The 16,598-nt window shown below is 56.1% G+C and overlaps 3 protein-coding genes across 4 annotated transcripts in view; 1 reads left to right on the top strand and 2 right to left on the bottom strand.

The window, feature by feature from the left end:
• Nucleotides 1-1,878: 1,878 nt before the first annotated feature.
• Nucleotides 1,879-4,230, top strand: PAXX (PAXX non-homologous end joining factor). 2 transcript variants are annotated; one of them, XM_074289092.1, is made up of 7 exons: nucleotides 1,885-2,084; nucleotides 2,259-2,319; nucleotides 2,723-2,772; nucleotides 2,849-3,042; nucleotides 3,505-3,573; nucleotides 3,800-3,884; nucleotides 3,998-4,230. In XM_074289092.1, the coding sequence occupies exons 1-7, from the start codon at nucleotides 1,939-1,941 to the stop codon at nucleotides 4,035-4,037; spliced, it is 645 nt and encodes a 214-aa protein (XP_074145193.1). In that variant the 5' UTR covers nucleotides 1,885-1,938; the 3' UTR covers nucleotides 4,038-4,230. The 2 variants fall into 2 exon arrangements, with proteins under 2 accessions (XP_074145194.1, XP_074145193.1); XM_074289093.1 differs by lacking the exon at nucleotides 3,505-3,573 and having other exon boundaries at nucleotides 1,879-2,084.
• Nucleotides 4,231-5,161: 931 nt separating this feature from the next.
• CLIC3 (chloride intracellular channel 3) lies at nucleotides 5,162-10,586 on the bottom strand. The gene is made up of 6 exons (XM_074289091.1): nucleotides 10,403-10,586; nucleotides 8,646-8,755; nucleotides 8,360-8,485; nucleotides 7,407-7,513; nucleotides 6,552-6,727; nucleotides 5,162-6,424 (listed from the first exon to the last, which is right to left on the bottom strand). Exons 1-6 carry the CDS (start codon nucleotides 10,436-10,438, stop codon nucleotides 6,266-6,268), a joined length of 714 nt encoding a protein of 237 aa, XP_074145192.1. The 5' UTR covers nucleotides 10,439-10,586; the 3' UTR covers nucleotides 5,162-6,265.
• Nucleotides 10,587-11,253: 667 nt separating this feature from the next.
• ABCA2 (ATP binding cassette subfamily A member 2) overlaps nucleotides 11,254-16,598 on the bottom strand; it is a 64,654-nt gene continuing 59,309 nt past the window's right edge. The window contains 7 exon segments of the mRNA XM_074284758.1: nucleotides 11,254-12,942; nucleotides 13,319-13,525; nucleotides 13,630-13,767; nucleotides 14,202-14,304; nucleotides 14,547-14,639; nucleotides 15,510-15,613; nucleotides 15,806-15,940. Of these exon segments, the coding sequence (XP_074140859.1) occupies nucleotides 12,907-12,942; nucleotides 13,319-13,525; nucleotides 13,630-13,767; nucleotides 14,202-14,304; nucleotides 14,547-14,639; nucleotides 15,510-15,613; nucleotides 15,806-15,940 (816 nt within the window). The 3' untranslated portion in view covers nucleotides 11,254-12,906.

Here is a 16,598-nt window from a genome sequence, read left to right as displayed (position 1 = left end):
AGGTCCTTTGGGTGAGCCTTGTATTCATCAGAATTCTTAATTTTTTCGAAATTGTTCATCATTACAATGTGGTTGCTATTGCATTAACTGTTTTCTTGGTTCTGCTCAATTCCCTCGGCATTAATTCACAAAAACTTCCCAGGTTTCTCTGAAACTGCCTCTTTCATCATCTCTTATGGCACAATAATACCCATATCATATTCAGATATTTGTAATTTGGGAACGGCTGAACCCTTAGCTTTCAGCTCTTTGTCACCACACAAAAACTGCTATAAATATTTTTGTTCTGTATTTGTCCTTCCCTCCCCCTGGCCCCCATGTTTTGATCTAATCGAATGAGCAAGTTAGTGCTCTTTTCAATCACTACCCAGTTCTGCCCTGTGGGACCAAGCTAGTCTCTCTTCCCTTGACACTCTTAAAACAATAAAGACCCGCATGTTCTCTACTAAGTTCTCTCTTCTGCAGGCCCTGGTAGGCCTGATAGACTTCACCCTTCAAAGAGCAGGCCGCAGAGCTTGGCTTTTCATTCTCCTTGTCCTTTGGGACGGCTCAGCAGGACATGGTCCATGTCTACCTGCCTCTTCCGCGCTGGAGATGTCTAGGAGAGCCTCTGCACGTCAGAGCTCCGAGGTCTTCTAAAGCTGCTTTTTTCTTATGATGTCGTCACTGTATAAATTATTCCCCTGGTTCTGATCTGTTCTCTTGGTAACATGCAACTAAGGGCATCTCAGTTTCCTTTGAGGCTGTATTTCAGTCCTCCTGACTGCTGCAGGATCTGAGATGGGGCTACTTACCTCTCCGTGACCGTGGCTGAAATTTCAGCCTGGGGAAAATTAGGTCTTGGTAGGTGTAGTAAGGAGATAGATAATACTACCGAGAAAGTCAAGGTGTTTCTGCTCTTGGGTCTTCACTGCATTGGCACACCTGCAGTCCCAGCCCAGCATGTCCCGGCCCCCGGCGATCTACTAGTGTGGTCTGGCTGGGAAATGAGAGGCTTAGACACGGGACGCTCCTGCTCTTTGCCCGTGATCTGCTTATCGCGGGCCTGGCACTGTATGGATTTAATAAATGTTTGTGGCTTGACTGGGTGGAGTGCAGTCGCAAGTGCCCTGTGAGAGGGGACTCAGACTCCCGCGGAGGAAGAGCGTCAGGCAGGAAACAAGGACTCTTCGGCCCACTCCCCAGCTTCCGGAGAGGCGGCCGTGAAGTTCCCGGGCTTGAAATCAGGGCTTTGTCCCCAGTTATCCCAGCATTTCTAACAGTTTTGTTTCTTAGGTTTTCCCAAAGAGCGGAGGGGGGAGGGGGGAATGGAAGGAGGAGGTTTAGAGCCGAAAAGAAAATTGCAGCGAGCCAATGCCGAGCTGTGCGTGCTAGAAGACTAGGATAATATGACGGATATTACTTTTGAATTTTTCCTTCTTTTTATTTTTTTGTTGTGAGGAGGGAGAAAGGCTAGAAATGCAGGTGAAGTCAAACAAATGGGCAGTGACGTCTTCCTTAAACGCGCACACTAGTCACCAATAGCACTGGCAGGAGGGGTAAGGTGGCCGAAAACTTGTTAGTATAGTGTGGGATCGTGTACTGACGGCAGAACTTCGGGGGCGTTCTCGCATCCCCATTCTTAGAGCAATTACTCTCGATCGGACCGAGCTGAGCCGCTCCCGGATCCCCGGGGTTAGGGAGGCGGCCGCCCCGCCCCCGCTTCTCCTTAAAGCGCTCGCTGCGTCTCCCGCCGTACGTCCCCCGCGGCGGCAGGTCTGCTACCCCAAATTTTTTTATTTATTTGTCTCTTAGTTGTCTGGGGGAGGTTTATTTCCTCACCCATGACTTCCATCCGCACCTGACAGATGCGTACAGGCCCAGGGCGGCGCGCATGCGCCGGAGCTCCGCCCGTTCCGGGGCCGGCCCTCGGGGGGGCCCCGGCTCCCGGCTCCCACCATGCAGAGGCCCTCGGCGCCCGGCTCTCTGTGCTTGGTGCCGGCGCAGGCCTCGGGACCGGAGCCCCGCTACCTGTGCTACTGCGAGGGCCCCGCGCGCCCGGGCCGGGACGCAGACCTCGGCGGGACCCCCACTTTCAACCTCTAGTGAGTGCTTGGGGGGCGGCGCGGGCCCCGTCCTCCCGGCGCCGTGGGAGTCCTGCTCCTCTGCCGCTGCCGGGCTGTAGCTGTGGGGACCAGAACTGGGGCTGGGCCAGAGCGGGGAACGTGGGGGGGGGGGCCTCGTCTGCACGCGCCCTGACCCTCCTTCCTGTCCCGCAGCGTGACCGATGCCCTGGAGCTCTGGAGCACCAGCTTCACCCCGGAAAGCCTGCAGAAACACGTGGGTGTCTGCGCCCCGGTCCCGGCGGGATCCCCCGGAATGAGCTAAGTCCTCACTCCGTCTGCGGACCCCCGCCCCGAGGCCGGCCCAAGCCTGGTGCGACTCCGCTGTCATCGTCCTGCCCCCCCCACCCCGCGCAGTCTCCACGTCTCCATCCTGCCGCTCCCCCCAGTGTCACCCCAAACTGGGCGTTTTACCTTCACGTCTCCATCCCACAGGCCCCTCCCCCCAGTGCCCCACCGTCCGGGGTCTCCATCTCTGCCTCTCCATTCTGCCCCTCCCCCCCAGTGCCACACTAAGCTGGTCGTCTGACCTCCATCCCGCGCCCCCACCCCCCTCCCTTTGGAAGTTGAGGCCCAGTGCCAGGGCCCCCAGGCTGAGCAGGCTTTATGTTGCTCCACAGAGAGCCCAGCATGACCCGGACGGGGCCGAGGACTACTGGGCTTGGTTCAGGTGAGCTTCCTGGGGGTGGCGCTCCGCTCCTGGTTGCCCCCGGCCAGCTCTGAGCGCTCCCTCTCCTGACCCGCAGGGTTGCCTGTGACCAGCACGCGGTGTCTCTGGCCTTGAAGGAGGACAGCAGCGCGTCCCTGACCATCTCCAAGGAAGAGAAAACCCTGACTTTTGACCTTTCCAAGGTGCCCCACTGTGAGGCTGCTCCCCGGCTGCAGGCGCTGATGCTAGGCCTGGCAGAGCAAGCTCGCGGGCTAGAGAGGCAGCTGGCAGGTACGGCCCACCCTGGACCCTGGGGAAGCCCGGCACTCACCTCGGTTAGGGACCCGGCCTGCTCTGGCCAAGTTGTTTGCACTGGCCCTGGCTCTTGCTGCCCGTATTTATAGCGTCATGTGTGCGAGTTTTCCATCGCTGACCCTAGAAGTCAGAAGTGCCGGGAAAGGTGGAAGCTTCGTGTCCTGGGAACCTCCCTGTAGTTAGAACTGTTCAGAAGCCTGGGCAGACTGAGGGAGCCCTAACAGTAGAGACTGGGCAGCCACTGCTGAGGAGCCTCCAGACGCTTCTTATGCAAGTTCTAGTCAGGACAGTCACTGACCCTCCCCCAGCTCGGCTTCTGAGGCTCTGAGCACACAGGATAGCCCCCGAGTCCGGCGTGCTGGAATGAGCGGGAGCAGCCAAGGCTCCAGTCGTCCTAGAACACAGAATTCCTTGTGTGACCAACGTATTTTTTCTCAGCGTTGAAGGATGAGAGGCCCAGCCCCAAGAAGAGAGCCCAGACTGCAGGGCAGCAGGTGTTTTTGCCAGGTAGGAAGCAGCCTACGGGGAAGAAGAGTAAAGGAGGCTCCCTGTGCCCCCAAACATAGTTATGACCCTCTCTGAGCTGAGGCGGTTGGATTCAGAGGCGAACGTGCAGCCCTGTGTCCATATTTTACCCCAGGAAAGTCTCATGTGGGGTCGATGAAAGGGGGATTGAAGGATATGGCCCCTTGGGGTGATTGGGGAAAAGCTTAAGGAGACTTTTGTGCCCTAGATCCAGATTTTCGAAGAGGTGCCCAGGGCCCTGCAACCAGGAAATGGATGCCCGGAGAGTCACTCATCAATCCTGGTTTCAAAAGGTACCCCCTGCCCTGCCCCCCTGGAAAAGAGCTCAGGCCCTCTTTCTCATCTCCTAGGATGAGGGACCTCCCCCCCAGGCCCAGCTTCCTCACATGTCTCTCTGTCCTTGCAGTAAGAAGCCAGCCAGTGGAGTGAACTTTGATGACGCCTAAGACATGGTAGCGCCTGCCTCTTGGGGCCTGGGACCTCCAGCTCCAGGGAAGCCAGTGGACTCAGAGTGAAGGAGAAGGGGGAAGGGCCAAGCTGGCCCCGAGAAATGAGTGATTCATCAGGTCTGTGACAGCTGTTCCCAGATCAGCTGCGTTTCTAGAGCAAAGCAAAATAAATCCACAGATATTTATTGTCCAGTGTGGTAGCACTCAGACTTTTTTTTAAACTTATCTCAGGCTAAGGAGTGGTCGGGGATTCTTAGACCACCTCCCCAACACCCCACCCTCAATTCAGGGAAAAGACTGGTACAGGTTGCTCTGGGGGTGGGGGCCAAAAGATACAGATTGTGTCAGCTCTAACCTCCAGCCAAACCAAACTACTTTATGAAGGCGGCTCCCTCTCCATTCCTACAGGTTTGGGGGTGGGGGAGGGAGGGGAAGGTGGGGCAGGCCTAGCAAGACCGGGGTGAATCACTGAGGGTCTCACACCCTGGGATGAGGTACTATGTTTGTGCTGTTACAAATACAAAATGAGATAATATTCATAAAATGCCTATACAGTACCTGGCACATACTAAACACAGGGGTTTTTGATTTATTTTTTTTTCAAGTAGATACGTAGTTTTCAAAATTCACTCTTGTCAAACCTTATGTTCCAAATTTTTTTCTCCCTGTCCCCTCCCTTTGATGGATAATCTATGTTACACATGTGCAGTTCTTCTATACATTAAATATAGGTTTAATATACATTTAAACCTACATGTATAGGTTAAATATACATTAAATATAGGTTTAATAAATGCTCCTTCCCTTCCTCTATCCTATCCAAGGTGTTTCACCCTGGCCTGGATCCTAGAAATACCTATGAACCCGAGGCTGAAGAGTCTGCAAAGGTCACCCCACAGTTCCCCGAATCAGAAACGGATGTTAGCCAAAGGCCTAGATACAGACACATTCACAGAGATATATAGAAGTACAAAGATATATGTATGCACAGTTATACAAATATATGTACATCTGTAGTTTTAGGTACACAAATACATAAACAAATGATTTGCATCTATAATAATGGCTCACGTTTCTCTGTTGATTTAAGGTTACAATGTGCTTTCATCACAACAGCCCAGTTTTATTAATGGAAATAATATCTTTATTTTATAAATGAGTAAATCACGGCTCAAAGAGCCTTTGAAGTGGCCAGAGACGCAAAACTATTAAATATCCAAGACAGAATTTGAACCTGTGTTCTGATTCCAGTAATAGTGACAGGACGGGTCAAACACACACACAGCAATTAAGTGTCAGCCAGAATTTGAACCTAACTCCTACACAGTCAATGTAGCAACAGTTGTACCCACAGAGGGTCTACTTCCAGACCCCAGAAATGCCCAAGCAGAGGATGGGAGGGAGCAAGGATAGGTCAGTGGTTAGGAAGCAGAAGCTGGTTTAACCAGTGGGCTTGGGAGACAGGGGCCAGGGAATGTGGTCAGGCGGGCCAGAAACATTCACAACTTAACTCTTCTCCCCACCCAGCTCTGGGAGGCGGCTCCCGGCCCTGCCCTCTCACCCAGCCTATCTAGGCCTTTCCTGCTGTTCTCTCCCCAGCCCAACTGGTTGGAGGAGCAGTTCTAGTCCTCGGAGTCCGTGGGCAGAGCCTCAGAGAGGGTGGGCCTTCATTGTGTCGGGAGGAAGCCTGAATAAGCCCCACCCTGGTAGCATGGTGTTAGTCCGGGAATGACAGGTATTTGGTGTCTGCTATTCCGAAGTACCACGGGAGGGCTGGAGTGGAAGGCGGGGTCAGAGGTCATAGGGGAGTAGAGAGCAATGGCCTGAGGATTAAGGGGGCCAGATTCGGGGTCAGGTCAGAGATGGAGGGCCGGAGGACCGGGGCCTGCTCACATCCCCTGCCCTCAGGAAAATGAGTCACGCCTGGGCACGGATGTGACAAAGAATATATTTATGGACACTCCTTTGAAGCAAATTAAGTCTAAACCAAACAGGAGAACAGCGGCTGCTGGAGACGAGAAAGGTCCAGCGCGGGAGGAGCAATCCGGGAGATCCTGGAGGCGGTGACTTCGGCGGGATTTGGGCGAAAAGTGTGAAATGATGGAGGGGCGCAGGTCGTGTGCTCCCGGAGCGGGTGGCCTAGGAGCGAGTCCTGTGCCCAAAGCTGGCGTGGGGAGGAGCAAGGGCCAGAGAGGATGGATTCCCGGAAGAGCCGGCCGAAGCGCTCAGCGCGCCCGAGCCACCGAGGCGTAGGCAGCCAAGATCTCGGAGCTCTGGGGGCAGGTGTACTTGAACTCCCTCTGCTGCTTCGCATTCTCCAGGTATCTGTGGAGCCCGCGGAGCTCCGCGGGGATGGGCGCTTGTCGATAATGGGTGCACACGGTCTGTGGTAGGCGGAGGAGCGGAGTCACTGACCTGTCCGCCCAGGGACTTCTACCCTTGCCTCCCTCCCACGAGTCCCCTCCCTGCCTCCTCCCGCCTCCCTCCGCCTTCACGCCTCCCGCCCCTCACATTGACGATGTGCAGCTTGGGCAGGAGGTTGCAGTCCGCCAAGGTGAGCCGGTCGCCATCCAAGAAGCGACGCCTGGACTGGGTAGGCTTGGGGTCCCGCGTCAGCTCGTGCTCCAGCGGAGTGGTCAGATACTGGTCGAGTTTCATCAAGGCACGGAGCAAGGTCCGGTACAAAGCTGGAAGGGCAAGCAAGGGATTGGGGGTGGAGGTGGGGAGGGCAAGGGGTAAGCCCCCATTCCACCGTTACCACCCACCGGGCTACAGCGATGGCCTGCGACTGTCCTCTCGCCTGGCCCCGCACTCCCACCGCTACTGTTAGAACCAAACAAACGCCTGGTCCTTCGAGTAACTCTGCTCAGAAATAGCGGCTCACTGGCTCCCCACTAAAGAGCGTTCTCTTCTCTCTGGCGTCCAAGACCCTCCCCAACCTGGCAGGACCCGCCTTTCCTGTCCCATCTCACTCCTCATCCCCACATCCAGTCAAGGGCATCCGTGTGGCTTCCCTCCTCCTCCCACGTGCCCTCCATCGCTGCCTGGCTTCAGTGTTCCCTATGGCTGGATCCCCCCTTCCTCATCAGACATTCTAGGCTTCGTGCCCCGCAAATGCGGCTTCCTCCCGAAGAAGCCATCCTGACAATCGGAGCTCAGTAACAAGCTCCTTCCCCTCCACCCCAAGGGTCTAAGAACTTTGTTCAGCACCTGAGCTCTACAAAGGCAGTGACAAATAATAGGCACTTAAATGTCTGTGGAATGAATGCACTGGATTCACCCTCACACTGCCCTCCCCCAGACCCATCTGTACCCACTGGGCACGGCCTATCCCACCCCAGGACCCAACCCAGCCTGAAGGTTCACCTTCATCCTGTGCAGGAGAAGTGTTTTTGATGAAAGCTGAGAACTTGTGGAAGACATCATTACCGGCTATGCTAGATTCCTTATACTGAGGAACCAGGCTAGGGAAGCTGAAGGAAGAAAGAAGACTCAGGAGTCAAACAGGAGACCCCCATGGCTCCTCCCTGGAGCCACGAGCACTATCCCTAGCGGAAGGGGGGTTCTCCCCACCTTCCTCCCATTAGTATCCCCGTTATCAATCCTCACACACTTTCCCCTCCTCCCTTTATGCTGCATGAGTTATTTGTTAAGCACCTAGAATGGCACCTGGTATACTATATGTATATAAATACTTTGACTTTCACTGTTCTTCCCTTCAGCCACAGAGGAATATTAAAGAAAACGAATTCCTGGAGAAGAGTTTGTGTCTAGTCTCCTGATTCTGCTTGGAATCATCCAACAAACAATTCCTATTTTCTCCTTCAGCTTTCCCATTCAGACATGGGGGAGGATGGGAAATCTCCCCCTCACCTCTACCTCTCTCACCGGCTGTCTGTGACTCCCCCTCAGGACTCCCCTTGAGGAATCGAGCTATCTCTCTTGACTAAAGGCTTTGTCTCTTAAAAGGACCCCTAAAGCATGATTAGAAGGTGCTGTCCTTGGAAACAACATAATCAAATCTCTCCTTGAGAGTAGATTCGAATGAAGGAGAGGGAACCAGTAGTGAGGCATCTGAGTAGATAGTAGCATGCTATAAAGTAAAGCAGACTCTGATTTCAAATTCCGGGTCTGACACCAACTATCCATGTAAACTTGGGCAAATCTCCTCACGCTGGTCCCTGGTTTACTTCTCTCTAGAGAAGTGGGTCAGACTATATGATCAGTTAGGGTCATCCATCTCTAAAGCTCTGACTGATGCCCCATTATTCACTGACCCTGCTTCCTGGCTGTGCCCTCACACCCCCACTCGGACTTACGTGGGTGGCCTCAGCATCTCTTCCAGGAATTCTTCAATCTGGATGGTATCTGTCTTGGCTTCCCCATTATACAGCAGAATGGGCAGCTGGGAACCAGGGGCAAAGTCCTTCAGCACATCCAAGGACCTGTAAAGGGGCAGGGCCAAATCTTTGGCACAGGGAAAGCAAGCATGAGGGGGACCAGGGCACAGGACACGTAGCATCGGGCAGAAATAGGTTACGCCAGGGGAAACCGGTGGGTGTATTTTTTCCTCACCCTGGTTCCAGCCAGCCATTCAGTGCTTACCTCCTGGTATCCACAGTGGTGAGTGTGAAGGGGACACCTTTGAGTAGCAGGATCATGAAGAGACGATGGCAGGAGGGACAGTTCCCGACACTCTCACCATCCTCACTGGCCTAGTGGGAGGCAGAAAAGAATTCACACAAGCCTTAGGGGGAATGAAGGACGGCAAGAATTGTACCAAGTTTGGTGAAAGAGAATGCAGGAAACCTGGTCAACCCTGGCCACCAGGGGTGTTGTTTTCAGGCCTGGGCAGTGCCCCTCACCCAGTCTTTTAATAGGCAGCTGAGGATTAGGACAGCCTCTCCAAATCAACAGGGCTGGGTGGGGCTTCCTTCAAGGAGGAGGTGAGAGCTCTTAAGGGGTAACAAAAATAACAGTCTGCGCTACTTGGAGGCCGGCACTGTGCCCTCAGGGGCTGTCATGGCGCCAGGGAAGGGTCCTGCTGGGGGGAACACAATACTGGCACCAGGGGAAATGTGGGCATGCTACTTCCTATCAAGTGCAGGCCCCTGGGCATCATCTCCTGTCACCAGGCAGACGGGCTATGCAGGGTGGAGCCCAGCTCAGTTCCTGTCCAAACTGTTTTTTCAATGATTCACCTCATGGCACTGGGCACTGCCAGTGGAACATCACGGTAAGAGTACACCCATTGGTGCTCACAGTGGAACAAAGTCCAGACCGGGAGCCCCCAACCCAGGCTGCTCAGCCCAGATTCCGAGGAGGGGGATCTCCAGCATCCCCACCTTGGCAGTGCCCCCTGTTGTGGGCAGTAAGCTTGCCCTGCCCTGAAGTTCACTCCGGGGCCCTCTGAGATCACCTGTGACATCATGCCCTTCTCTTGGGGACAGGTTGACACCGATGCCAGGGCATCCTAGAATACTCCCATCCACCCTCGCTGGAAGCCTCAGCCTTGGTCTCCGTACCCAGCAGGAAGACTCCTTCCTATACGGGTATCAGTCAGTCCTGCGGCCTGCCCAGTCAGAAAGACAATTGTGCCCCGCGGCAGTAAGATTTGGGCAGGGATTCAAGCCGAGGCCCTGGGGGGGCAGACAAACTTCGGGTTCAGACTTTTCTCTCCCAGAGTGTGCGGAGATGGGAGCGCAGCGTCTGCCTCCAGAGGCTGACAGCGCTCAGTAACCCTGCCCTTGTGCCCGACTCCTCTGCTCTTCAAGCGCTCCCACTTCCCCCCCCCCCCGTCTCGTACCCCAAGTGCAGCCGGGGTACTGTCTGTCCCGGACACGCTGCATCTGAGCCCGCGGTGGGAAAACCACGAAGTGAACACGGGCCCCCCGTCCTGTCTGAGACAGGGAGCCCGAACCGGGGACCGGGGCGGTCTGCGCGGACTCCCGGAGCCTGCCCTTCCACTCCCCCCAGGCTGTCGGGGCCTCGCTCCTTCGGGCAGGGCAGAGGCTGCGGGGCAGAAAGGGGCGAGGGAGAGCGGGGGGCGGCGGGAAGTCTCAGCGACTCCTTCCAAAGAATCGAAACTCGGCAAAAAGTCCTTCCCACTTCTGGCGTTCGCGGGTCCCTCCCGGCCTCCCAGGGGACTCATCCCCTCCTCGTTTTCTCAAAGCACTCACTTCCCCGTTTTTATGCCGCAGCCCCCCTTTTTGCCCCCTCCCCGCCCCCCTTTTGCTCCTTCACCCCCACCCCGGCTCTGCCCGCTTCGGACCGGGGACAGAAAGGCTAGAGTCCCCGCGTTCGGACACCCCGCCCGGCTCACACCACTGCCCCCGGCCGGCTCCCCGCGGCCGGCCCCGCACCTTGACAAACAGCTGAATCTTGGAGTTCTCGGCCATGGTGTCCGCGGAGGATGCAGCAGCCTGGGTGGAGACTAGGTTTTGGGCTCTTTAAAGCTCCCGGCTTGCTCCGCCCCGTCCCACCCCGCCCAGTAGCGCAGCCCCGCGCGGTCCGTCCGTGTGAGACGGGTCCTGACACTCCGGGACTGGTGTGGGCTGGGGGGGGGGGGGCGATTGCGTAACGTGGGGCTCCGGGCTGACTCCCAGCCTATGGGCGACGGCTAACGGCGCGTAAGGGACGGTCAGGCTGGGCGGCTGTAAGACACGGGGCCAAAGAGCCCAAGTCCACAACCCCAAGCTGGGCGTCCGGGCCTCGCGGGCCTGGGGCGCTGCGTGGGACAGGCTGGTCGGACTGGGTGGGAGGGGCGGCGGGCACAAGGGGGAAGGTTTGGGGGGATGAGAGGGTCCCCTGGCCCTCCAGTTCTAGGGCGGGAGAGAGGGAGGACGGGGGCATGAGGGCCCAGGGCCCAGCCAGGTCTGTGCCCCAGAGTGGGAAGTGGTCAGCACAGCCCCTCACAGCCTCACCCCCCAGGCAGTCCCCCCCAACGCTTGCCCTTCCCTGAGATCCACTCTTCCGAGGACCTAGGTGGGGCCCTCCCCAGGGTGTGCCAGGAACATTCCTGGCGTGCCCACACCGGGTGGGCAGAGGGAAGTCCGATAAACCCTCGGATTTGGGACTTCCACCTTTTATCTCCCGCTGCCCTCCCTCCACAGCCGGAAGGATTCTGTGTCCTTAACCTCCCCAGGTTGTGAGACTGACTTCTCCAGCCCCCCTAATCCCACACGAGAATACACACACACACAGGAGTCTTTGGTTTGATATTTTCCCTTTTTATTTAAAACAAACACCTTTCCTGGCCTGCTTCCCCAACTATGTACAAGCCCAGTCCCCCACCTGCCCTCAGGCAGGACTGGGGTGGGATGGGGAGGGATGGGGATGGACAGACAGCTGGAAAGTAGCCGTGGCAGCTCGCTCTCAGTAAGAAGTGGGGTCCCATAACCCCCCCACTGTCCATGCAATTCCAAGCCTCTTCCACCCCTACCCCCTCTGTGACAAAAGTGACGAGGTCATTCAGGGGCAGGGGGAAAGCTCTTTAGACCTCAAGTACTTCCACCTTCTTTTCCCGGCCCTCAGGCTTTGGGTTTCCTGGATGCAGGGGCCTTATGGGGAATAAGAACTGAAGGAAGACGGGAGAACCGAGGGGGGACTCCCCTCCTTTTGTTTTCCCTGCAGTTGTACCCAATCTGTCAAGTTCATTCTACCATCCACAGACATTCTCCATATTCCCCACCCCTGATAAGTGCTTCTTCCTATTGCAAAATAAATAGTTTAAAAAGAAAACAAGCCCAACATCCCAGCTCAACCCCGGCCGGAGTCAATGGCTTGGGCCACAGTGTTGGGCAAGCTGGCGGGCGGCCCATTTGGTGTCCAGCGTCGAAGCCTCTGGGTGGTGACGGCGTGGCAGCAATGGCGGCATTAGCGGAGGTGTTAAAATCCAGGGGGCAGAAGAGTCCAATTGAGGGGAAAGCAGTTACCTGCCCAGGGCCCCACAAGATCCCTGTCCCCCCTCCCCTCCCCAGATGCCCCATCAGCCTGGAAAGTGCTGGGTTACACAGGCCCATCAGGATGACATTCTGGAGGCTTAAGACCATGGAGGAGAGCTCCTCCTCTTCCACACAACTTTCATGTAGGCCCCCCAGGCATATTTCCTGGGCCGTCAGAGTCCAGGCTTTTGGGGGCCTTTGGTGCTAGTGGGGACGCTAGCCGCAGGCATTGATGGGGCACTGACCGCCAGAAGCAGAGCCGAGCAGGCCAGGCTGAGATCAGGGATGGGGGTATCAGAGTCCAGGGAAGTGAGCAGCGTGGCTGGCCAGAGCCCACGCCCTGGGGCACAGCAGGACTGTCCCTTTGGCACAATCATTGGTTGGAGAGCCTGAGGATCACCAGGCAGGCTGGTCCGGAGGGGCAGCGGCCGGGCCAGAAAAGGGAAGGAGTGGGTACAATCTGTGATATTCACTCCAGACTGGTACTTGGGCTATACTATCATTAGGAGGTTCTCCATCTCTAGAGCTGGGGCCTCCCAGAGAGAACTGCCCTTGCTGTCAGATCCAAGCCTTTCCTCCATCTCCGAGGCTCCCACAGGATCCTAAGGCAGGGTCTTATCCCCCACTCTCGGCACTGTCCACACCCACCGGGGTCTCCCACCCTACCTCCCTCCCTCGAAAACTAGCTCCAAGTTTGAGGCACTGAATTCAAGGTGCACAAGACCTCACCAACCCCTCCTCCCAACCCTCCTGGGTGAGCTGGGCCCGCAGGCAGTGCTGGGGCCTCCCTCTCAACTGTCTGGCCTTGGATCTCTGCCCCAGCCCACGTGGGCCGGGAATGTGGGGCTGCTCCAAGGAGATCTGAGGAAGGGGACGAAGAAAGTTGGTCATCCAGGAACGGAGAGCCAGAGCCTCCCAGTTCCTCAGCAGAGAGTGTCTGTATTGAAGGAAAGCTGGGCCTGTTGGGGAGAGATAAGAGGGTTCAGACAGTCAGAGCTTCCGACAACCCGGATTTGTCCTTTGACTTGCTATTAATCGTCACCAAACTAGTCAATTTGTTTCTCATTCTCTGTTTCTGTCTCTCTTATCTTTATGTTCAAAGACTTTTGCTTTTGGCCTTGACTTGGGATCTCTCTTAGTCCCTTTATGACTCTCTATCAGTCACTAGGTCTCTGGGTCAACAATGCATCAGGCAGGAGAGGAGACAGGGAAGCCCTAGGGGCCATAGTGCTGGATTCTGCTCTGGGCCTGGGCCCCAGACCCTTTGGGGATTAGAGTGCCCATGGAAACGCAGACCCCATCCATGACACCTCGGCCCCGGGGCTAGAGCCTCACCCTCTCCTCCTCAAAACTGATGAGCCCCTCGTCGTCTGTGTCGAGGTCCTCTGGTTCATCCGTGACCAGGGCACGGAGCTCTGTGGGTGCGGGACGGGGCCGGAGCAGACTGAGCAGCCGAGCCAGGGGGGACTGGAGGGCACAGCCCGGCTCTGCCTCTTGGGGCTCCAAGTTATCACTCTGCTTCTTGGCGAAGTTCACAAACACCTGGATCAGGCAGGAAAAGCAACCTAGGACCGCTGCGCCAAGGACTGAGCCACCCCCCCGCGCCTGCCTCAGACCGTTGGCTGCGAAGGGCTGGGGGCACTCACATTGTCTAGCGTGGTCTGACTGACCGAGTAATCCTCGATGCCCAGCACATCCACCACCTGCTCCATTTTGCTGAACACCTGCGCCAGTGAGATGTGTTCTGATTTCAGCTGATACTGCACTTTGGTATGGTGTCGCTCCTGAGGGATGGAGGAAATCGGGGGTCAACTCCCCAAGAGTCCTCAACCAATGTCCAGAGGGTGCCCAAATCAGGCATTTTCCAACCCCTCCTGTTCCCTCAAAGTATCTCTAAGAATTGTCCTGTTCTTCTACAGAGCCCCTAAAAGATATCCCCGACCCCTTAGAGTTTTCCCTTATCCTTCAAACCCCCTGAGGCCTCTTAAGAGCTCTCCCTCACTTCCTGAATCTCTTTAGATTGCCCCCGATCTCCTCACAGTTTCTGATCCCCTTAGGATCCCTGTGAATTTCCTCAAAAGTTTTTTCTTTCTGGGCTCCCCAGCCCCTTGATCCCCCTGAGAGTCCCCCCTCTCTCTGATTCCTCTCAATACTCCAGTAACTCCCATACCCCACCTCACAGCCCTCCTGGCCCTCTTGGGGCTCCCCTGACCCTCACTTTGAGCACAGCTTCAGGGAAGTTTCGGTTGAAGAACCTCACCACCTCTTTCACGCTCTGGCTGCTCTTGGTCCTCACAGTAATCATGTAGCCATCACCAAACCTGGCAGAATGAAGGTGTGGGCTCCTGTCCCTCCCCCCCCCCGCCGTGACCCCCACTACTACTGCCCACCCCCAACACTGTCCCTTCCCATGCCTCTGCTCCTCCTCCCTCCTCGGTCCCCATTCCAGCCCGGTCCGCGTCCCTCTCCCTTCCTGTGCCCCATCCCTTTGTTGCTGTCTCAGCCCCTGCCCCTACCCAGATCCCCACTTTTGTACATCAATCTCTCTCTGCACTCCCCTCACCTGTTCTTTAGGTGCTGAATGCTGCCCAGACACCTGAGCCGTCCATTCACCATGATGGCCAAGCGTGTACAAAGTGCTTCACATTCCTCCATGCTGTGAGTAGAGTCACCAGAACTAGGTGAGGGGGGGTCCAGCATGGGGGACCAAGGGGCCCTCAGCTACTAATGGGAGCAGATAGGAGCACCAGAGACTCAGAGAAGGGAATAAGGGACCCTCAGGGATGGCAGTGAGATAGCACCGAGTTCCCTGGACCTGAGAACAGGGTACTTAATGGGAATTGGACAGGAGGAAGGCATGAAGATAAAAAAGACAATTTAAAGCCCTGGGAAGTGGCAGAGAAGAGGGAACCAAGAGCACTGGAAACTACTGAAAGGGAAGTATCAGGAGCTGGCTGATGGGACATGGGACACTGGGAACTGGCAGAAAAGAGAGTAAGGGGGCTCTTGGAGCTGGTAAAGAGGGATCCAGGGAACATGGAACTGGAAAAGAGGAACTTATTGGGATTGGAGCTGGCAAAGTGAGGATCAGGGACCCCAGGTATGGATGGAAGGAAAACACAAGAGGCTGGGAAGGAAGAGGGCATTTGGGAGAGTATGGAGCAGAGGAGGATGGCAGAGGGGAAGACGTAATAGTTATGGAGAGGTTAGGAAAAGCAGGTATAAAAGCAGGGTTAGCGGAGAGGAAAGGAATTAGGAGCTGGCAGAGAAGCGGGCATTGGGTACTTGGCGCTGGGATAGAGAAACATTGAAACTTGGCAGAAAGGGCATTGGTGTACCAGGATTCAGAACAGGAGCAGAGGTGGGAGGATCTGTGAAATAAGCGGGTGCACGCCCCGGAGTGAGGGAATACCAGGAGCCAGCAGGGCCCCAAGCTCCTTGGACCTCTAGGGTTGCTTACTGAAGGGTCTCTCCTCCACTGAGCAGGCAGCTTGGGAAGGGGCCTTCGGGGAGCAAGGTCACTAACCTGTGAGATGTCAACACCACCGAACGCCCTGTCTTGATAATGTCCAGGATGAGGTTCCATAGGAAACGCCGGGCCTTGGGGTCCATGCCTGTGGTGGGCTCATCCTGGGAGCAGGGCCAAGATCAGTCTTCCCCCTTAACCTCTCCCCTTCCTCCCCAGAGTCCTGCTCCCCTCACTCTCCCCAGGAAAGCGATGGTGGAAGGACCAGCCCGGAGATTATGCTCCTTGAGGGGGCAGGGCCCCTGGCTAGGCCTGGAAGTGTGCTCTCTGAGTCTGCCAGCCTCGCCCCGACTCACCAAGAAGATGAAGGCTGGGTAGCCAATGAGGGCGATGGCTGTGGACAGCTTTCTCTTATTCCCCCCGCTGTAGGTGCCAGCCGGCTTATCTGCGTACTTGCTCAGCTCCAGCTTCTCCAGTGCCCACTTGACCACCTGTGGTCACAGAATCAGTGAATTTCAGGCCCTCAAGGATAAGCCCACAGCTCCGTTACAGCTCCTCCAAAAGGGGTCACTCAGTCACCCCTGGAAGAGCTCTTCAGTGACGGTGAGCTCACTACTCACCACGGGCCGCCGGCCCAGTCAAAATCAGCTCGTTATTGGGAAGCTTTCACTGTCAGGAAACTGTAATCTAACACTTATGACTTCTGTGCCTTGCTCACAGTGCCCTGGAGTGAGGCCGTCCGTGTCTAACGTACTGCCTTCTTTCGTGACAGCCGTTCACACTGATGGGTGGGAGTACGGGAGAGGTGGGCCATGGGGCTGTTGTCCTCCTTTCCCACGGAGGGGATCTGACCGGGCCCATGCTCCCCTGAGGCACTTATGAGTGTCATCCCTTCCAAACCCATGTTCCCTCCCCTTTAGGGATCCTCAGGGGTGAGCAGGGGGAGTAGGACTTCAGTAGGGACAAAGACTCGTCCCAGGGCTCAGAGATTTTTCCAAATCACGGTCCTCCCCATGACTCTGATCATGCTCTCCCCTAAATAAACAATCTCTCCCCCAAGGTCAATCCCATCTCTTCTCTTCCCTCTCCCCAGCCATTAATAGCTCTAAGATTGCAGAGAGATAGCTCTGGTGTTGGAAGGGACCTTAA

This window comes from Sminthopsis crassicaudata, chromosome 2 (genome assembly GCF_048593235.1).
Source record: "Sminthopsis crassicaudata isolate SCR6 chromosome 2, ASM4859323v1, whole genome shotgun sequence".
Taxonomy (NCBI): domain Eukaryota; kingdom Metazoa; phylum Chordata; class Mammalia; order Dasyuromorphia; family Dasyuridae; genus Sminthopsis; species Sminthopsis crassicaudata.
This window is presented reverse-complemented; position numbering and strand designations above follow the sequence as displayed.

Coding starts and splice junctions, on each gene's coding strand:
- PAXX (XM_074289092.1), top strand. CDS start 1,939: ATGCAGAGGCCCTCGGCGCCCGGCTCTCTGTGCTTGGTGCCGGCGCAG. Junction 3,043..3,504: donor GCTAGAGAGGCAGCTGGCAG/GTACGGCCCACC, acceptor ATTTTTTCTCAG/CGTTGAAGGATGAGAGGCCC. Junction 3,574..3,799: donor GCAGCAGGTGTTTTTGCCAG/GTAGGAAGCAGC, acceptor TTTGTGCCCTAG/ATCCAGATTTTCGAAGAGGT.
- CLIC3 (XM_074289091.1), bottom strand. CDS start 10,438: ATGGCCGAGAACTCCAAGATTCAGCTGTTTGTCAAG. Junction 8,756..10,402: donor AGATTCAGCTGTTTGTCAAG/GTGCGGGGCCGG, acceptor GCCTCCCACTAG/GCCAGTGAGGATGGTGAGAG. Junction 6,728..7,406: donor TTCTCCTGCACAGGATGAAG/GTGAACCTTCAG, acceptor TTGCCCTTCCAG/CTTTGTACCGGACCTTGCTC.